This window comes from Suillus fuscotomentosus, assembly GCF_016647785.1.
Source record: "Suillus fuscotomentosus strain FC203 chromosome Unknown F5891scaffold_85, whole genome shotgun sequence".
NCBI classification, from domain to species: Eukaryota; Fungi; Basidiomycota; class Agaricomycetes; order Boletales; family Suillaceae; genus Suillus; species Suillus fuscotomentosus.
In genome coordinates, this window is record NW_024539597.1 from 123,286 (window position 1) to 141,756 (window position 18,471).

Here is an 18,471-nt window from a genome sequence, read left to right on the forward strand (position 1 = left end):
TCCTGGAAAATGTATGGAAACACCATGGAACACCGAAGAAGGTGATATCGGATAGAGGAACACAGTTTGTTTCCAAGTTTATGGGAGAAGTGTCAAAAAGATTAGGCACAAAATGGTCAATGTCGACCTCATATCATCCCAGAACAGATGGACAGACAGAGCGCGTTAACCAAGAAGTAGAACAATATTTGTGCTTGTTCACATCCTATAGACAGAATGATTGGGTAAAATGGTTGCCAATTGCGGAGTTTTCACACAATAACTCGATAACCACTACCGGACACACCCCATTCAAAGTTCTTTATGGATATAATCCTGATTTCACGATACATCCGAATTCCTCGTCCCTTATTCCTGCAGCAGATGAGAGGATGCAACAGATGCAAGAGGCAAAAGATGATGCAGAAAGTACACTCAAGATCGTGAACGAGAGAATGAAAAAGTTCTACGATAGAGGAGTGAAAGAAGCACCACAGTACAAGATTGGAGACAAGGTCTGGCTTGACGCAAAAAATATTAGGCAAAGACGCCCAAATGCGAAATTATCAGATAGACGCCTTGGTCCTTTCGAAGTCATGGAAAAAATTGGAGAAGTGAACTACAAATTGAAATTGCCAGAAAGATATGGCATTCATCCAGTTTTCCATGTGGAATTACTTACACCGCATTATACCTCGAAGTTGATCCCTCGTGCTGGAAATGCACGCCCACCACCAGACATCATTGAAAAAGAGAAAGAATGGGAAGTTGAAGAGATGTTGGATAGCAGATTATTTAGAGGAAAATTGCAGTATTTGGTCAAATGGGAAGGATATCCGAAGGAAGAAGCGACCTGGGAACCAGAAGAAAATGTAAAGAATTCACCAGAATTAATCGCAGACTTCCATAGGAAAAATCCCACAGCGGCTATATCTAAAAGAATCAGAGGATCGTTATTTAACACAGAAGAATTCAAAGATTGGAGAGCACGTAATATTCGCCCTAGTTTCATTCGCGATGACGCTCATCCTAGAGAGGGGGTAATGTCACGAGTACCTCACACAAATCATTATTCGTTCCTCAATTCCAAGACCTTTAAGCGCTCAGAGAAGGCGCCCGTACGTAGTAATCTATTTACAGTTGAAGAAGTTCCTTCCATTGCGTCTATTGTAGAGTTACCAAACTTACACGTGATTGAGTCACGTGATTTACCGGACGATGCCGAAGTTGACGTCATCATGACACGTGACACTCTTGGAATGTTCCAGAGTCTTACTGCGGCTACGGCACATGTCATGACATCATAGTTATATATAGAATCGTACGATACCTTTAATTATTCTGATTGGTCAGTTAGTTCATACTCAGTTTCAATCTCAGTTTCAATATGTGTATATAGGTAGCTCGTTGTAGTCAGTAGTTCTTTAGTTCAAACCTTTCGTCTGTACATTACTTGTACCAGCCTTAACGTACCTGCTCAATTCTACTCTTTGTTTGGTTTATCTTGTTGTTCGAGTCCTAGTCTTCGACCTTACGTTAATTCGTTAAAGGGTTGCGACAGGAAACAGAACTAGCAAGCAAGCCAAAAACCATCACCAGTCTGAGATGAAACCATCTGTACATGGGTAATCTTGCAGGTGACCTTCTTAAGCATGTTGCAATCATGTAAGCCCATCTCAGAATAAAATGGGGAACAAAAACCACCTTCAATGACAGGTCTCGATGGGCTTCAATCATTATCGATAACCTGTACATTGGAGAAAACGGGAGTCATGAACTTGAACAGCACAAATACAAATAAACTCAGGAAGTGTGACTCATCTTTTTTGTGCAGCCGAAGAATGTGATTTACATAAATCCAAGTCTTCAGAATTCGAGTTCTTGCAACTGAGCCTCGTCACTAATGCGCCTTTCAGGCTTGATAGAGAAATGATCAATATGAAGCGCTTGTTGTCATCGTGGACGTTGCATTTTGCAGTGAATGAGATTGAGATGGAACTAGGCATAAGTGAATGGCGTGACATGCACTATCATGCTAATAGGAAGTTTAAAAAGACAGGAGGTCATTGAACTCGTCCTCGAACTTGTGCCCATCCTCTTCACAGCCGTCATTGCTTTCATTCTCCTCGCCTTCATCTTCATCTTCCAATTCCTCATCACTGCACTCTTCATCGCTTGGTTCTCCTTCATCACTGCATCCTTCATAGCCCTCACCGTCATTATCTTCTCCATAACCAATATCCGCCTCCAGCGCGACAATGTTACTGTTGCTTACGGCATTCATAATGCTGGATGGTGAGTCATTTCTGAAAGAGTCTCTAGCTATCCTGCGCAACATTGCTGGATGTCCTACACCGAAGTGTGTATACCGCATAAACATATCTCGGTCTACGAATCTGTTTCAGAAGTTAGGAAGAAGGTTGAGGCATGAATAGATATTTACACGCACATTCCAACCAAATACGCCTCCCAGTCATCTAGCACTCCTTCAGGACGTGCAAATGACTTTCCACCTTGCAGCGAGCTAACACCACGCCCCGAATTGAAGGCTGGAATCAAATGTGCTCCTCGAATTACCTGCCCCGGATCAAGAAAACCAAATGTGTCCGTGTCCGACTCATCCACAAAGGCTATCCTTGGAAGACGAGCACATTTCATACCAGATTTATGGTTCTCTAGCGGAGCCAACCATCTAACCCAAAGAATGTCTAGATGATGTTTCATAGGCGTGCCTCCATTGTTTAACCACGTTTCCATGTGATAGATAGCTAACATGCGGGCATACCAATATGGGTGGTTAGGTGATGTCTCACCCGAGAGTACCATGACATCGGCGTGTGTTCTAGGATTAATTGTGTCGTACTCACGCCTCATGTCATATGTAGTGTAATGTACTTGCATAGTTTGAACAGCATAGATTGTGTTGTTAGGAATGATGACCGAGTTTCGCTCTTCATCCGTGAACATGTGGTCGCAGTAGCTGATATCGAGCTTGCCCAGCCTATAAAGAACGTGATCCTTAAGTTTCGGTATGAAATTCTGATAACCACTCGTGAGTACATCACATTGAAAAAATGCAATATTACTGCTACCTTGAGAGCTGGATCATCAGTGTAGTCTCGAAGGAATGTGAATATAGCAACAGGATTATTCTGACTGATTGCAATATGGTGATTTTTTCCGGAGGAGGAGGCCTCAACTGGAGATAGACCAATAGAGGGGGATGTGCCCCCTGCTTCTGCCACCCGCCGTAGCACACGACGCCTGCGCTCATGTTTAGCTAACTGCACAGGGGTGTCAAGCTTGCTGGTCAGCGGATAGAAAGCCTTTAGAGCTCGGTGGGCAAGTTCTCCCTGTACAAAGACTTCAGGTTTGTATTCATAAAATGCAGCCGATACGCACAATTTGGGTGGTAAATGAGTCCGTTGTCCCGAAGAACCTTATAGTTCTAACGTAATCTCCCATGGCGTGAAATTTATAGGTATTGAGATTGAACTTTTGCCCCTTCACCCCACTTGATTCTGGAGGAGCGTTACCAGTTTCCGAGCGCTTCTCAAACCTTCTCTGTCGAGCTGCTTTCTCCTTTGGTAGTTCCACCGTGTTGAAGGCAGTGCAAGTATAAGCCCGAAACTTCTGCAAATTTCGGGAAAGCTTCTTGAAGGTTTCGTCAAGAAAAACCAAGGTAGAGTCAGAGTGTACCCTTAGCTTAGCGAGTGCGTGCCATTGCGCAAATAAATATAGGAGGGACTGGATAGCCGTATCGTGGCTAGGAGGGAACAGCCCTTCGAAAACCGGAATAGCACACTAGTAGGTATGTTAGCGAGGATGATATGAAATGAAAAAAGAGCTAACCTGTAAAATAGCTTCAAAATCACGAGCGGCCAGCCTTTTCATCTCGGACGTATTGTTGGAAAACTTGCGTATTATTCCATTACCGAATGTAGGGACTTGACGAAATCTAGGGTAAGAATGAGAATTAATAACAGTCCATACGAATTCTGCGTACCTGGTGTCGAGTGTTGCGACAATTTGAGCGCCCCCAGGAAGGGCATAAAGAAGCCTTACGAGGTGCGTAAATAGAGCCTTCCAGGTCCCTAATTCGCATTCGTGCATAATGTCAACAACGAGCATACGAAATGAATCAAGTCCGAGCGACCCAAGTTTCTTTACGAACTGATTCTGGAACACCGGTTTGAGCTAATCATACTAGTATAGAACCAATCTCACTTACCATGATAGGCACCCACGAGCCTTCTCCGAGGGTGTCTTCGACCTTGGCACTATCTACAGTATTTCCCAGTTGATAGATAAACTCACGAGCTTTGATGACCTGGGCCATAGCATATACTCGAAGGTTGGTAACGCGACTTTTCATATCCTTCACGAGACCAAGACAATTAAATAAGCCTTTCGGTACGAAGCAGCGAGGGCATGGGCACAAGCCCATATCCTTTATAGTTGCGATTAGAACCCTAAAATATTTATTAGCCATATTGTTAATAACACAATTCAAAAAGGTACTTCTCTGGATAATCAGCAGAATACGTGAAGATCCGGGGGTATACTCTCCGCATCACTCCATCGGCACATTTGAGAACAAAACCGTGTCGATATGCATAAACAAATTCTTCGTCCAGTAATATTTCCCAGCATGCATGAAACAACTCCCTGCGGCAATGAGTCTGGATGGAGGCCATACCCGTCTTTGATACCCGAGGCAGGCTACTGAGGATATCTTTGATTTTATCGGGGAGCTAAAGAGGGTAGTCGATGTGCACAGCGGTCAAAAAACATACAATGAAAGCGCTCACCGACGGTAAGAATCCTATGAGGTGACATGATCCCCATGTCGGCGAAGAGTGTATATACTTTGTCAGATTCCCAAAGTATGCATAAAGCGGCCAGGCCTTTGCGGTTCCAAAGTTTGCAAGGTGGGTTGCATCAGAAAAGAACATTCAACCTGCGATGACCCGTTCCAACGAACACCCAGGTTCCTTTGGTTGCTTGTGAATACCGTCCTGTGCTTCCAACCAGGCATCTGAGGTATAAAGTTCGTTGTATATCCGCTCTTCGTGCCCGTCTAGAGGATCCTTCCACAGACATTTGAAGGGCAGAAGATGAAATGCCCCTGCTTGAGCATCAGAGAATGCCGCACGTATAACCTCAATGAGAGGCCGGTAATGAAACCCGGGAATGGTATAAGGCCTGGGACTATCCTCCCTCCCCTTGGTTGGAATGTCGATAGTGACGGAGGTCCCGACCCAGTCATCCGGAAACGTGATTCTTTTCCCGCTCTCATCTTTGTCTAATTCTCACAAGCTCTGCCTCACCGAGAACCCCTGAAGGTCTTCGCAGTCAAAATCCCCTGCTAGAATTACATCCTTGACGAGGGACGCAACTTTAGATTCCGATACTCGACTACTGCCAGAATTCATCCATGAGATCAGCCGATAAATTGTCATGTTTGCAAAGGGGTACGGGGGAGCAAAGACCTGCGGTGGAGTATGAGTGTCTTCAAGTTGAGCAGCAGTGGGGGACGTCCTCGCAAGTAACGAAGATGTAACAAATTTATCCGGCTCGAAGAAAGGTCGACGAGGGTACAGTCTGCAGAGACCAAACAAGTTGATGGTGGTCTGAAGTGTATCCGCGAGTGTTAGAAGAATGCGTCGGATCCTGGCTCGAGCTGGAAGTGTATCCGAATTCTGAGTCCATGTATTGTGATTATTGGTGTTGTCGGAGACATTGAGATCCTCCTCTGAGCGCTCGATGTCAGCATACTGCCTTGGAATTTGTCTCATAGAGCGTGCCCGTTCATCTGAAGGAGTGAAATGATTAGAAAATTATGACTTCTATTCACAGATACACGAACCAGAGGTATCTAAGTCGATATCCATTTCAATATCGTTGTCGTTTTGTGAAACATCTGGCCCGATGTGGTGCTGCAAGTCGACAAGACTGGACTCGGGTGTATCAAATCTGCGAGGGGCAGACCCTCGCCTCCGCTCTGCTAGTGATCGGCAAGGAGCAATTGGTTTCGGACAGCCAACTCTCTGATGTTCAAGTTTATGTAAGTTAAGAACAACCATGGCAGCTAAGAGGGCCACCTACATGTGAATGGTTTCCGAATGATCGTGGCAGGTCACGGCTGGGAGCCAAAATCGTGGAGACAGCCTCTCTGGCGCATTCCCATCTCTTCTGTGTGGCAAGCAAAGCTAGATTTCTTGTAAGAATGACATGATGTGCGATGCCTGCTGAGTCCACGTGCATCTGTTGCTTTTTCCCAAGAGCAATCTGTAGCACCACACGACACCATTAATAGAAACAAGCTTGAAATGAGGGCGACAATCCAAAGAGATCCTGCTGCGAGGCCCAAACACATTGCACGTTGGAATTACTAACAACTCGAAGATGTGGTCAGCGTTAATCCCGAGGCAATGGTGGTCGTTCGAGTCTCTGAGATACAATGTTAATTAGTTATGGTCCTTCAAATTCAAAGTTGGTACTGGAATTAGTAGTACGGTCTGATTTCAATAGAGCTGACTGGGACTTACTTTTTTTGTACTACTGTGGTTACGGTAATACAATTCGGTAACACTCAGGCTATGACATTCCGAATCTGCAAGTTGCCCAGGCCAGCGTCCAAGTTGCGCCACTTCTGAGTCAGCCTTAGACTCATATTCATGCAGTCATTGTGTTTCCTGGGGAACGATACCCAACTCGAACCTCCACATCAACTTGAACTTCCTAAAACTGAAAACGCACGTATTTCATTATGATCTGAGGCCGATACTATTGCAGCTGACTATAGGTGACTAGTGACTTCCTCTAGATGAACATGCCAGTGAGTTCCCATCCCAAGCGATGACTCGTGACTCACCGTGGGTACTATTCCCTTAATATGATCATTGATTGGTTATTGGTAAGATCGAGCGAGAAGACTGATCACCATCGTGTTCGCAGTGCATTGCACCATTCTCAGAGGGCCTGACCGGTCCAACCTTCTCAAAGTTGATCAATTCCGATGCCAATTGCAAAGTTGTCATTGAATGACTTTGACGTAGCCTATTATCCTTCCTTCAAACATGATCGCATAGCAGTAGATAGACAAGTCCCGCACTTTCAAGGCCTCTACTTTTGCTTGGCTGAGCCTAACTTTCGAGGAGTCATTTTGATGAATGTACCCTTTCCTGGCTAGGACTCTTGTAATAGCTGAGTACTCGAATATATTTGGTATTACATAGTGACTTAGCACTTGACTTGCGAATAATGAAATTCTGCTTCTCACGGAAGAAGTCTGCGTTTCGGGTGTTGCTGACTGTTCAATCCCTCTCCCTTGGTTGGAGTTTCAACAACCCAATAGACCATTTTAGCCAGCATTTGCGACGAGCAGCTCATCAGAATCAAGAGGTGGGTTCAATAAACCTAGGTTTGTTCGCATAAGGACAAAAACTGCACCTTCACTCACTGTATTTTACAGGTCTGCATCCACACCTCCCACATCCATTGCACCTAGTAGCTCTCCTATTCTGTTACGCTCGAAGACTCCTGTTGATGATCCTACCCTTCAAATTGATGAGTTTAGCACTGTAGTGCTAATGAAGAGCGTGGGTGACAGTGGTCGTCACAAGCGCCCCATCCAGTATAGTTTATTTCGAGGTGGCCTCCGTGATGAGGATTGCCGCCCACCTACAAAGAGACTCAAAACTCTTCAAACTACGGTATGTTTATTGCAACTTCAGATGTCCAAATGTTCATATTTTCTTTCAAAGTGGAACTCTACTCCTGAACCGTCCTCAGAAGCTACAAACTATCTTAATGAATGCATGCTCGAACTGTCACGTATCACTCGTCGGGCTATCGCCACAAGAATGCGGTACCAGCGCCTTTGCTCCCGCGAGCTAGATCTCATAAAGTCCATTCTTGAAGACGAACAAGACTTGGCACAAACACAGATGAAGGGTTTTGATGTACAAATAGGTTCTCTCCGCAACATACTTCAGGATGCAGGAGTTATGGCGATAGGAAACAAAGGTTGTAGATCTGAGCCTAGCGATATTGGGCCATGGTGTGAAAGTTCCTCTGATGAGTCGGATGGACCTGGGCCGGCTCCAATGGTCTCTAAATCCCTTCACAGTTCAGCATGTACATCAGATTTGGAAGAATAATCTTGTATTTGCCATGATCGTGTATGTCTTTTTAGATGTAGTTATTAGTTTTAAAATATTGAGCAATTGGTACGGATTCACAGAAGCAAGGCTACAATACATATCGCGAGACATTAATATGAATGAGGTAGCTGATCATCAGATCATCAGGGAGCCTCGCCGCTGTCCGCTTTCGCTGTTGCCACATGTTAGTGAAAATATGTATTTACGCATAGCTTGCGAATAGCACCAAGATGATTTAAGCGTTGACGTCAAAGAAGCAGTAATTCTTTGAGTCGTCTGAAGAACAAACGAACCCTAACCAAATCTTCGGCACAGCAACCTTGCCTTTACCTCGTTTTGGATCATGATGCATGAAGCACGAAATTTAAACAAAACTACTATTCCGGCAAGTCAGTACTTACCTAAACCTTATCACAGTCTTCCTACTGTGACAAGTCACGGTCTCCCTTTTCATAAACTTGACCTGACGGCGCATGTTTATCTTGTAATTTACGAGGCAAATCAAAATAATATATTTCCAGTCCAATATGCATAATATTCATAAAATATGACGAGACATGACTGAGCCAAGAATTATGTATTAAGAGATGTGAGTTTAGGCTGGAAGGTGTATACGATAGGGGTGTGAGTTGCTTATATAACATCTGCTAACACTTATAAAATTATATGCGTGAAAACAAAGCAGCGGTCCGACAGCGGCCTCCCTCAATGTTGATTTATGTCCCCAAAATTAGGGCACTGATCTGTCTTGGACTTTTATTTCGAAGGCTGTGTCTCAGGTGTAAGGCCTTGAGGGTTCGAAGAAGAGTAACCAATTGCACAACATTGTTGAATGTGAGCTGCCATATATGGAACAATTGCTCGTGGGACCTGCCCTTCTGAGTCAATCACAGGTCTGATCCTGTCATCACTCTACCTGACCGAAGATGGTGCACTATATCGACCGTTCATGGTATAAACCTTCAGTGAGTTAATTGAACGATTAATTTAAAAATCTATTGAATACCACAGATTCGGAAGCCCCGGTTCATTTTATACCAGACGAGCTTCATTGGAGATAGTATGATTCGGAGATCGGGGGGAGATCATGGTCCTAGTACCATCAAGTCATGGTCACTGGCATTGTTATTGAGTCACGATGAAGGCGAGTGCGTAAATTTATGTTACGCGCGCGACTGGTAGTACTAATTACCGTCAATCGTGCCTAGTTTTTTACATGTCCATGCCCTAACATCATTCCCCTATAGCCAGGTTTCTGGTAAGTTTACACGAGGTCCACTCAGTGATATGAGCGAAGTGCCCAAGCTGGCTGGAAGCATCACGCCTCAGCTTAACTTCATGGAGCTTTTTTGTCTTCGACCGTTATCATCGATCATGACCTTATGACTCGGATAATGCGACTATTTATTTTTCAATTGTAGTTTACCGACTGGGATACTCAGGCTGATCTAAGTGAGTGACATCCCATTATTTAATTCGCCTTCTTCTGAGTCTTCCCCACCACCATGTCATTCCAAACTTTCCCATACAACCCAAATGATCCTACAAGCTGTACTAGACGACAGTCGGCTGCGCGGCCACCCGTCCCTGGTTTATCACATCGCATTTTCCCTTACAATCGCGGTGCTACTAGCGCCCATGGTGCTTCAAGTTCAAGGAACTCTGATTCCGCATCGACTAGCATCATATCGACTGATGCTGGCGCTCATTCGGGAGGCACGGACTCTGCAAAGAAGCTGTACAGTCCAACTGAACAAGTCGCCCTCACATGGGTGAAAAGGCGCATCATTCTTAACTCTGTTATGACTACAGGCTGGCTTCGAAACATCACTTCAACAGAAAAAAAGGCCATGAAAATCTATATCTTGGAAATCATTAACCAGGCCAACATAAAGTTCGGGTGTGGTACGTACTTCCCTCCTTCTATGGATTGTGACAGGACTAATCATGATCTGCAAACACCAGAGTTAGAAATGTCTGACAGTGTGGCAGATAGCGTCAACAAGGCCCTCTTGCTTAATCGTCGACGGCTCTCGAAAACTTCGGAGAATCTTATTGATTCTTACAATATCCAACCACCCACAGACACCAATTTGTCGGACCAGGACCGCCAAGTTTTCAAAAATCATCACCAAACTGAATTGTTCGATTCAGCTTCACCCTTCACTTATTATCTTCACGGCCACGAACTCACCGATGTGTCTGTTTTCGTCGTTCTATTCGCAAATCCTGTGGTGGAGAGCAGTCATATAACACACTGGTACGCCGACAAAGATACGCCACTCCGAGATGAGGATATGAGGCTCAAGATCAACACCACTCCGACTCAGATGTTTTCAGAATCAGCGGCTTCTGTAAGTCGCTGACTATAATTTCAGTGTCCATATGTTAATGTACGATTTTCAGGTCAGGCTGGCAATCCGACGTGCTGTAAGTGGAAAGACGACAGCGTCGGGAAAACCCCTCCCCTTCTCGACAGACCCATATGCCAATGAGCAGGATGCGGTCAATGAAGCAATGTTGCTGGCATTGGGGTCTCCCACTCACGGGCCTGCAATGGAAGCACATATGCTAGGTGTACACCAAAGAGGCATGTGAGTAATCTTTGCTACGTTGAATCAGAGTTTATGTTCACACTTTTCCAGGGGTGTCCTCCGTGGCGCAATGGGCCTGGAAGCACCCATGAAAGCGATAAGCGATCCTCCAACGGAGGAGTATCTGCAAATAGTATCTGAGGTCCTGCAACACGCACTGGCCACTGGATTGCTGTTCCCGCAAATCAGTGAAGAATTGGCGATGGCGACACATCGCGATCCTTCGATGCCAGACTACTCCATATCTGTTTATGTCCCTTTCTCCCTTGAGGAGTTAACTTTTCCATGAGCTGATATTGCCCCACCTTCGCCTGTGCACCCGCAAATGTCGGCAGCAGCGCACCTGTCTGAGGCTGTTTTCCCCTTCACTGGTACCGACTTTAGTGTGCCGTCCAAATTGGTGGACGTAGACTTGGAACTACCATATAATTTTAGTGACGAATTCTTTGATTTCTCACAGGCGCCGTTCACATTAGATGATGAACTTGATCAGCACTCAAGTTCTGAAGGTTTCGCAGATGGAGGCTACCGCCTATTTTTGACATGAGAACGCTCTTTGGGTCGGCTTTTCAACGATACATGATTGTATTTACAGTAGCAACTTAGAAAATACATTGTTAGCACAATCTTGTCCTTCGTTCGTTTCTCAAGATAAACCATAGTGGCTCCTCGTGTCCTCGGGCGCGCGCACCTTCGATAATGCTCCGTGAAATAGACAGTCTGGGCCCGGCAAGTCTGTGACAGACTCCAGAGTCCAGGCGTATTGTCTGAGTCCGAGTATGCCCGAGTTGTGTCCGAGAGCCGCTGAGCCGGCTCAACTTTGTTCGAAGTTTATTACGTCAGCCCTCGTCATCGTCATGGAAGAATGTAACTGTAACTTTTTAGCCAGTAATGGCAAGTTATCTTGCTTCTCCTCACCTTGTTAATACTAACACCGCAGTCGGGAAGCCACTCCGAGTGTTTCTATGTCCAGGTCTACTATTCAATCTTCGTGGGCATCAGTGATGACCGTCATTTTGCCAATGTGACTCAGGACCTATTTTGCTGTGGCCCGTACTTAGTGTGCATGTGACAAGTATAACCATCGATCAATGTGTCTTCGGCTTCTTAATTAACAGGTCCGCAGCTGGGTTTGGGCCTGTAGGGGAGTATCTGTTTGTGGTGGACTTGTCATCTATGAGGTTGTGTTCCTACGCACCAGGTCATGTAAGTATTATGGGTTGGTTCCAGGATAAGGTCCCTGCTCCAGGCCGCATCCTTGGCACAGGTGTGCCCATGTGTCCACGATCAGCACTGAATCGTATTGTCAAGTGCGTCCTCTCTAACACCACATCATTGAGTGTGGACTCACTTGAACATTCAGCACCGCCAAATCTTACAATGCCGCGTTCCTTGTTGGATTTGAGACTGAATTCATTCTCCTCAAAAGCACCAACCCGATCAAGGTGATCAATCCACACAGATGGAACCACACGCGAGCGTTACCTTCCGGGACCAAGGAGACAGAAGTTCTTGAGGAGATTGCACATGGACTCATCAGGAGCGGAATCGAACTGACAATGTATCATTCTGAAGCAGTGCCGGGGCAGGTTGGTTTGCCTGACTTTTCGTTGGTTTTTTTCTATATACTGATGTTCTGCAACATAGTACGAGACCGTGACGGGTCCACTCCCACCTCTTGAAGCTGCTGATGCGCTCGTGCACACACGGGAGACGATCACCAACGTCGCAAGAAAACACGGGTTTCATGCGACGTTTGCACCAAGGTCATATATGGACACCTGTATGTGTTATATTTTATCCCTGTAGTCAATCATTCTCTCTGTCTTCTGCCAATATGTTCACATCCTGAGTCTACGTTCTCTGATTCACGCTCTCATATAGGTGGCAGTGCAGCTCACACTCACATCTCCGTGCATCCTATCAATTCCGAGCATCCATCCAAACTTCAAAATCTGAGCCAATCTCCAGGTCTGATCTTTCAACGCCCGCGCTCATTGCCGCTGTCGACTGTGCACAAGGTTTTGAGAAGGTGTGGGTGATCCGTGCCCCTCGACCGGCTCGCCCAAATCCCTACTATGGAAACCAGTGGTACATCACTATCAGTGTACCTTCTCATGAGGAAATCGATTGGTTAGACTCGGACACGTGGCACTATACTGCCACCAGCGCTTATCACTCACGTTTGCATTTTGTGACAGACCCTTGGAGCTTAGTTGATGCTGGGCCTGAGCCAGCGCCACACTCAATAAATGCCCGGCCGAGTAGGCACATCATCGAGCCCTTTCCTATCTGTGCACTAGGATGTCTGGTCAAGCCACAGGAAGCAATGATACTCGCCAGAGAGCTGCCCTCGAGGAGTATGAGCAATCTGGTGAGGGCAGGCCCTTTCATTCTGACATATGCCGAGGTGAAACTCCTGGGCATCGCTGGGGTGAGTGCCATCAGTGTCGCGTCTGCCTTGCGTAAACTTATCTGTCGTCCAGGTTGGCTTTTTCTTGGATGGTAGGTACTTGGTCCTTCTCGAATGCAAACCCTCATAGCTTGCTACAGGCTATCGTGATGTCATTGGTTGGGTGTGAGTTGTCGTATATACAGATGTGCTGCTGTTGCTCACAAATGGGCACATCCTCTCTATTTGGTGCCATGTTCTACTTCTCTCCCACGTTGAGTGTGATCCAGTGCTGTCCGACAGTTTATTCTTCGTCGATATGTCATGGTTCAATCATCAGACGAGAACAAGTTACGGCGAGAGTTGGAGCCGAATCACGGCATGTATGGCATTCCTTTGTCCATTTTAAGCAGCTCACAAGGTGAGTCCACGTTCCTGTTATTTTGCCAGACTTGCTTAAATAGTCATCGAGCAGGGACAACAGTATAAAATGGGTGCTGGTTAAGTCTCATCCCCCCATCTTGCATCTCTCATTCCTCATCTACCTTCTGGACAGTCCCTCCCCTCCGAGCTCTTCTTCATCAATGTTGCACGTTTTGGAGGGCAGCATCGAGTCGCTCGTAGACACCAACGACCAGCAGAGTGGCGACCACGGCCTTCACCGATCTCCAGAACCATCCCAACCTGAGTCAACATTCGCCCAGGCTCGGCAGAGACGTAAGATTGCTGAACTCGAGGGAAAGCTAGAGGCTCTGCAGTCGGGGCACACAATGAAGGAAAGGTATGAAGCCCGTCATGATTGTATGCATTAGGTCGATTTCACTGACTATCTGACAGGCAAACAAATTTCTACCTAGCTCAAGGAAGAGGGCTATGGCGCATGGTCACTTTGTTCAATAGTATCGAGGACCTGGTCGTTGAAAACGACCGAAGATATGATGACAATAGTAATGAGGACACTACTCTCGAGTGAGTTTTCGCCCTTGGTTTTCCATGACGAATGTACTCATCGGTTCCTTTATATAGTCAAGATCGGCTTCAGTTAGGGTATAGTACCTTAGTGAGAACCTTACCGTGGTTTCTGAAGAAAGCCACAGACCTGGAACATGATGACTATATGCGCATGCTGAAAATGGTATGTTTTGACGCTATCCGAGTCGGTGATCAACTTTGTGATCTCACTTTATTCAGCTTAGGCAAGGGGCCGATGGTGCTCGAGGAGACGACACGTCAAAACTGAAGACTCTCGTTTCAGACTGGGTGAATATGGCACTCAAGCCAACTCCCCCAGTCGAGTCCGACGATAAACATTGCCGTGGGTTCATCAATGAGGCATGTGGCATGTTACTGTGCCCGGCTGAACTTGATTGGAACAGCCCAGTGTATGTAGTAGACTTCGCATCTCGCGCAACTCTGACTTTTTACTAGTGTATGGGCAGGAATTCGGGACCGATCAGAGGGCTATATCGTGACGGACCTTTCTTTCCCAGTGTTTTTATATGAAAAATACACTGCCAATCCTGACAATTTAGAGGAAGGTATTTTTAAGGGAAAAATTTTGTTGCAGGTTCGTCACGCCCGAGTTGCCCGACAATGATCTCATGTCATTTTACAGGCCTACAAAGCTGTCTTCACGTCTCCCTCGTCAGCGAAGGATGTCGAGTGTGACGGTGATGGCACGGACACAATTGAGAACAACCGTCGCGCTAAGAAAGCATTCTCGACCATCAAAGTTAAGAAACACGTTGTGCAAATTATCAAAATGGACAAGGTTACTCCTCGTTTGATTGCGTACATCGCTTGTCAAGTAAGTTTGCTGTATTATGACGTTTCTTGTGATTAATCATAAATAATCATTACCCTTGTAGGTACAGTTCGCGCTTTCATCTGTAACCTCGTGGCGATCGGTCGATGGTGATTTTGATTATATTCAATTCTGGCAGACAATTGTGGACTTTTTTGAGAGACCTCCTGGTCGAGAAGCGCAGCGCAGAGTCAACCGCCTCCTGGATTGGTGGACCAGGTGTGTCATTTACGTTGCCAACCAACCTCAGCTGAACTCTCGTTTTTAGAAAAGTCTTCGGAAGAAATCATCGTAATGAGCTTAGCGACATGGCAAAGGCCAACATGTCAGTGAACGCTCTCACGAGGCAGAGGGCACAATGTGACGATGCCGCTTTCGATTCACCTTAGGTAGTCAATATATCACACTATTTCAAGCAATCACTGGCCTCGACGAGTCATTTTACCGCGTAGTTTACTTTTAACATCATAATGATCTAATGAAATCTTGTCTGATGTGATACACCATCTTATCAGTGGTAACTTCAGGCCTCATGAATATCATTTGCAACAATGTAACATGCATGACAAGGACCTTTGATCCGCCTGCTTAGTGTTAGAAGGCTGGAAGCAGGAAATACAAATCAATCATGGTAATGTCCGCAGTTTTTGGTTTTTTCGCTAGTAGCATCAGTTTAGCCTCAAAGTGTGCATCCACCTGCTTGATTTGAACAGGCCGAATGCATGAAATACAAAGCGACTACGACAATGTCTACAGCTTCTACTCATTTCACCGATAGCACGGGTTACGCCCTGAATCGTTCATCCACATAATTGATTTGAAAAGGTTGAATACGGGAAACACAACGCAACCATGACAACATCTGCAGTTTCTAGTCCAATCGCTGAGAGCAAAATATCAGCTCTGAATTGGTTATTAGTTCGTATATTTTTGGTGAGCTCACTCACGAAGGATACAGGAAATACAATGCGCTCATGACAATGTCTGTGGTTCTTAGTCCAATCACTGATAGTAAAATCTGAGCTCCAAATTGGTAATTAGCATATGTTTCTGGTGAATTCACTCATCACACGATCCCATCTATACCGGCAAAGACAAATCTTTTTCACATGGATTCCCAATTGAAGTATAGCTGACATTCATTAGGTGTCTTGTAAAATACAGTGTCGAAATTCAAAGTAGCACGTCCATTTGTTCTCGCTCACTTGTTGGACAGGTCGCCGTTCTCAGGAAGATACTGTCTTCTATCGTTAGTGGGAAAATTGTCCTACAACTGCTGGATATCAAGCATCTCAAGCCAATAGCGTTAAGATTCAGAGTGGCACGTATATTTACTCTCGCTCACTTGTTGGATAAGTTGCCTTTCTTGGGAAGATACTGACTTTCACTTTCAGGCGTCGTAATAGCGAACATCACTCCTGAACTAATAATTCTGATTCCTTTAGCTTGACTATTACCATCGCAGGATTTAACTCACTCTCGCTCACCGGGTGGGCACGTTACTTGTCTTTGCAAGTTGCTAACGTTCACTCTTAGCTTTGAAAGGGTGAAAATGTTCACTGAAGTTGCTAATTGCCATGTCTCTGAGACCACCATTAGATTCTACCCCACCTTTCCTTTAAGTTCGAGTTTGAGTAACATCTCTGTCTCTTTTTGATCCCACACTTGCGTTCTAATGTTAGCATTTTGCACGATGATGTCGAAGTTCGAATCAGGTCGTGAAACTTACTGTCGGCCGCACGGGCCCAACACATACTCGTCGACCGGGAAGTATTGACCTTCACTCGTAGCTTCGCAGTTTTGAACCTCCCTTCTGATGCTAGGCACTTCTCACGGTGACGTTAATATTCGAACCCGGTTGTGAAACTTACTGTCGGCCGCACGGCATCGGGAAAAAGCTCCTTCACAAAAACAAGGTAATTTCAGAATTTTTTGGAGAATTCCTCGTAATTTCAGTGAAATCCAGTGAAATCGAGTACGACCAGATTTCTCAAGCTCGGTCGTAGTTACTTCGAATTACTTCGAATTTCTTCGAATTTCTTTGAGTTTTCAGTCATTATTCCTCGAATACCATCAAATTATTTTGAATTCGGTTGAAGTCGACATACATGAACATTGATTAAAACGAAATATCACAATCAAAAGATGTGAAAAGAAAAGAAAATATCAGCAAACTGAGAAGCAACTGACTCGGTGCCATATTCATAGCTTGATTTATTCTTCGACCATTGCATCGAGATCGAGATAGTCGCAAGTGCTTGATGAGGCAGTGGACGCTGAGTTCTCGATTGCACTGGTGTTGAGTTAGTCAGAGTGCCCAACAATGAAGAATGGTGCAAGCAAGATGCACCTGATAGTCGCAAGTGCTTGATGAGGCAGTGGACGCCGAGTTCTCGATTGCACTGGTGTTGAGTTAGTCAGAGTGCCCAACAATGAAGAATGGCGCAAGCAAGACGCACCTGACTGCCTTGTAAAGCCGTGCCATCAGTGTATGGTACTTCTTTATACTACCATTGAAGATGCGGTTGAGAGTCGCTTGGTGAGCCTTGTAAACACCGACGTGGGAGGAGGCATTGAATGATTTGACTTGCGCATTTGAAGGTGGGTTGCTGCTACTCCAATCCTTCAATATCGCATAAATCTGTGGAGAATGTTATGTAGTCAGTATACAGAGTTTGAAACAGTATCACAGCCGGTGCCTACCATAGTTCTTTTTTGCAGGTATTTTCCGTGCTAATTTGGCTGCAGGTGCTGATTGCAGTCCAGTTACTGTGGGTGCGCGCTTACGACTGTTGGCCATTGTCTCATTCCAAACTGAAATCAGGTGCGTTTTAGTAACTGCTTTCTAACTGTGCAAGTGCTAACCTTTCTGCTCTAAGGCCTTTATCTTCGACGACCGTTGCAATGGTTCTTGATGATTGTGAGTCCCTCACAATTTTCTTTCATGTACTACTTACTATCTGTATCGCCTTGATTTTCACCACCAGATTCTTGACTCGCCTTGGCCTTTGTTTTGCTGTTCCGCTTGTGGGCGGCTATTTCTGACGGCGTTAGAGATGCTCTGGGAGGCATGCTGATGAGGGGGCAAACGGGAGGAAGGACTGAAAAAAACTGCAAGGTTCGCAGTCCGCTGCCATTTTGAAGCTTGTAAGTTTGTTTGTGACCTGCACGGGTTACCTATACCCATGCGGATCCCTGGGCGGCGGGCAAGAGGGTGGGGCGGCGGGCGTCATCAAGATGAGGGCGGGGTGAGCTAAATTACAACTTGAAGCTCAGTCACATCGTCCTGATTTGGAATTAAACTCCGCTTTAATCTGGCCGGGCGGCTGGCACACCCCCAGACAGGACCCAGACAGGACCCAGAGTGGACTCTACGTAGACTAGACCTAGAGTTTCCATAAGCCTTACATTCACCTATTTGGATACCTTTGTCTCTTTACGCATGCTGTTCGGATACCTTCGTCTCTTTATCTACGCCTGTTTCTTGCCTGTTTCTCTACTGTCAGAATTAATCTGACTTTATTCCAAAAAGGA

General features: G+C 45.5%; 5 protein-coding genes across 5 annotated transcripts; 4 read left to right on the forward strand and 1 right to left on the reverse strand.

Moving 5' to 3' along the window:
- Positions 1 to 7,245: 7,245 nt before the first annotated feature.
- Positions 7,246 to 8,144, forward strand: F5891DRAFT_1195649 (uncharacterized protein; the record flags this gene model as incomplete). Its single annotated transcript, XM_041368164.1, has 3 exons — positions 7,246 to 7,409; positions 7,457 to 7,697; positions 7,749 to 8,144. The coding sequence occupies 3 exons, from the start codon at positions 7,246 to 7,248 to the stop codon at positions 8,142 to 8,144; spliced, it is 801 nt and encodes a 266-aa protein (XP_041219664.1).
- A 1,508-nt stretch (positions 8,145 to 9,652) lies between these two features.
- F5891DRAFT_1195650 (uncharacterized protein) lies at positions 9,653 to 11,030 on the forward strand (the record flags this gene model as incomplete). Its single annotated transcript, XM_041368165.1, has 4 exons — positions 9,653 to 10,052; positions 10,113 to 10,501; positions 10,554 to 10,741; positions 10,793 to 11,030. The coding sequence occupies 4 exons, from the start codon at positions 9,653 to 9,655 to the stop codon at positions 11,028 to 11,030; spliced, it is 1,215 nt and encodes a 404-aa protein (XP_041219665.1).
- A 788-nt stretch (positions 11,031 to 11,818) lies between these two features.
- Positions 11,819 to 12,684, forward strand: F5891DRAFT_932240 (uncharacterized protein; the record flags this gene model as incomplete). Its single annotated transcript, XM_041373981.1, has 4 exons — positions 11,819 to 12,051; positions 12,105 to 12,330; positions 12,389 to 12,524; positions 12,626 to 12,684. Coding segments are annotated over 4 exons (654 nt in total), but the record flags the coding sequence as incomplete, so codon positions are not given.
- A 1,284-nt stretch (positions 12,685 to 13,968) lies between these two features.
- Positions 13,969 to 15,326, forward strand: F5891DRAFT_962084 (uncharacterized protein; the record flags this gene model as incomplete). The annotated part of the gene is made up of 7 exons (XM_041375875.1): positions 13,969 to 14,102; positions 14,160 to 14,268; positions 14,325 to 14,515; positions 14,562 to 14,700; positions 14,749 to 14,877; positions 15,002 to 15,156; positions 15,206 to 15,326. Coding segments are annotated over 7 exons (978 nt in total), but the record flags the coding sequence as incomplete, so codon positions are not given.
- A 1,749-nt stretch (positions 15,327 to 17,075) lies between these two features.
- Positions 17,076 to 18,009, reverse strand: F5891DRAFT_1195652 (uncharacterized protein; the record flags this gene model as incomplete). Its single annotated transcript, XM_041368166.1, has 6 exons — positions 17,076 to 17,213; positions 17,288 to 17,339; positions 17,397 to 17,578; positions 17,708 to 17,751; positions 17,803 to 17,847; positions 17,895 to 18,009. The coding sequence occupies 6 exons, from the start codon at positions 18,007 to 18,009 to the stop codon at positions 17,076 to 17,078; spliced, it is 576 nt and encodes a 191-aa protein (XP_041219668.1).
- Between the last annotated feature and the right edge of the window lie 462 nt (positions 18,010 to 18,471).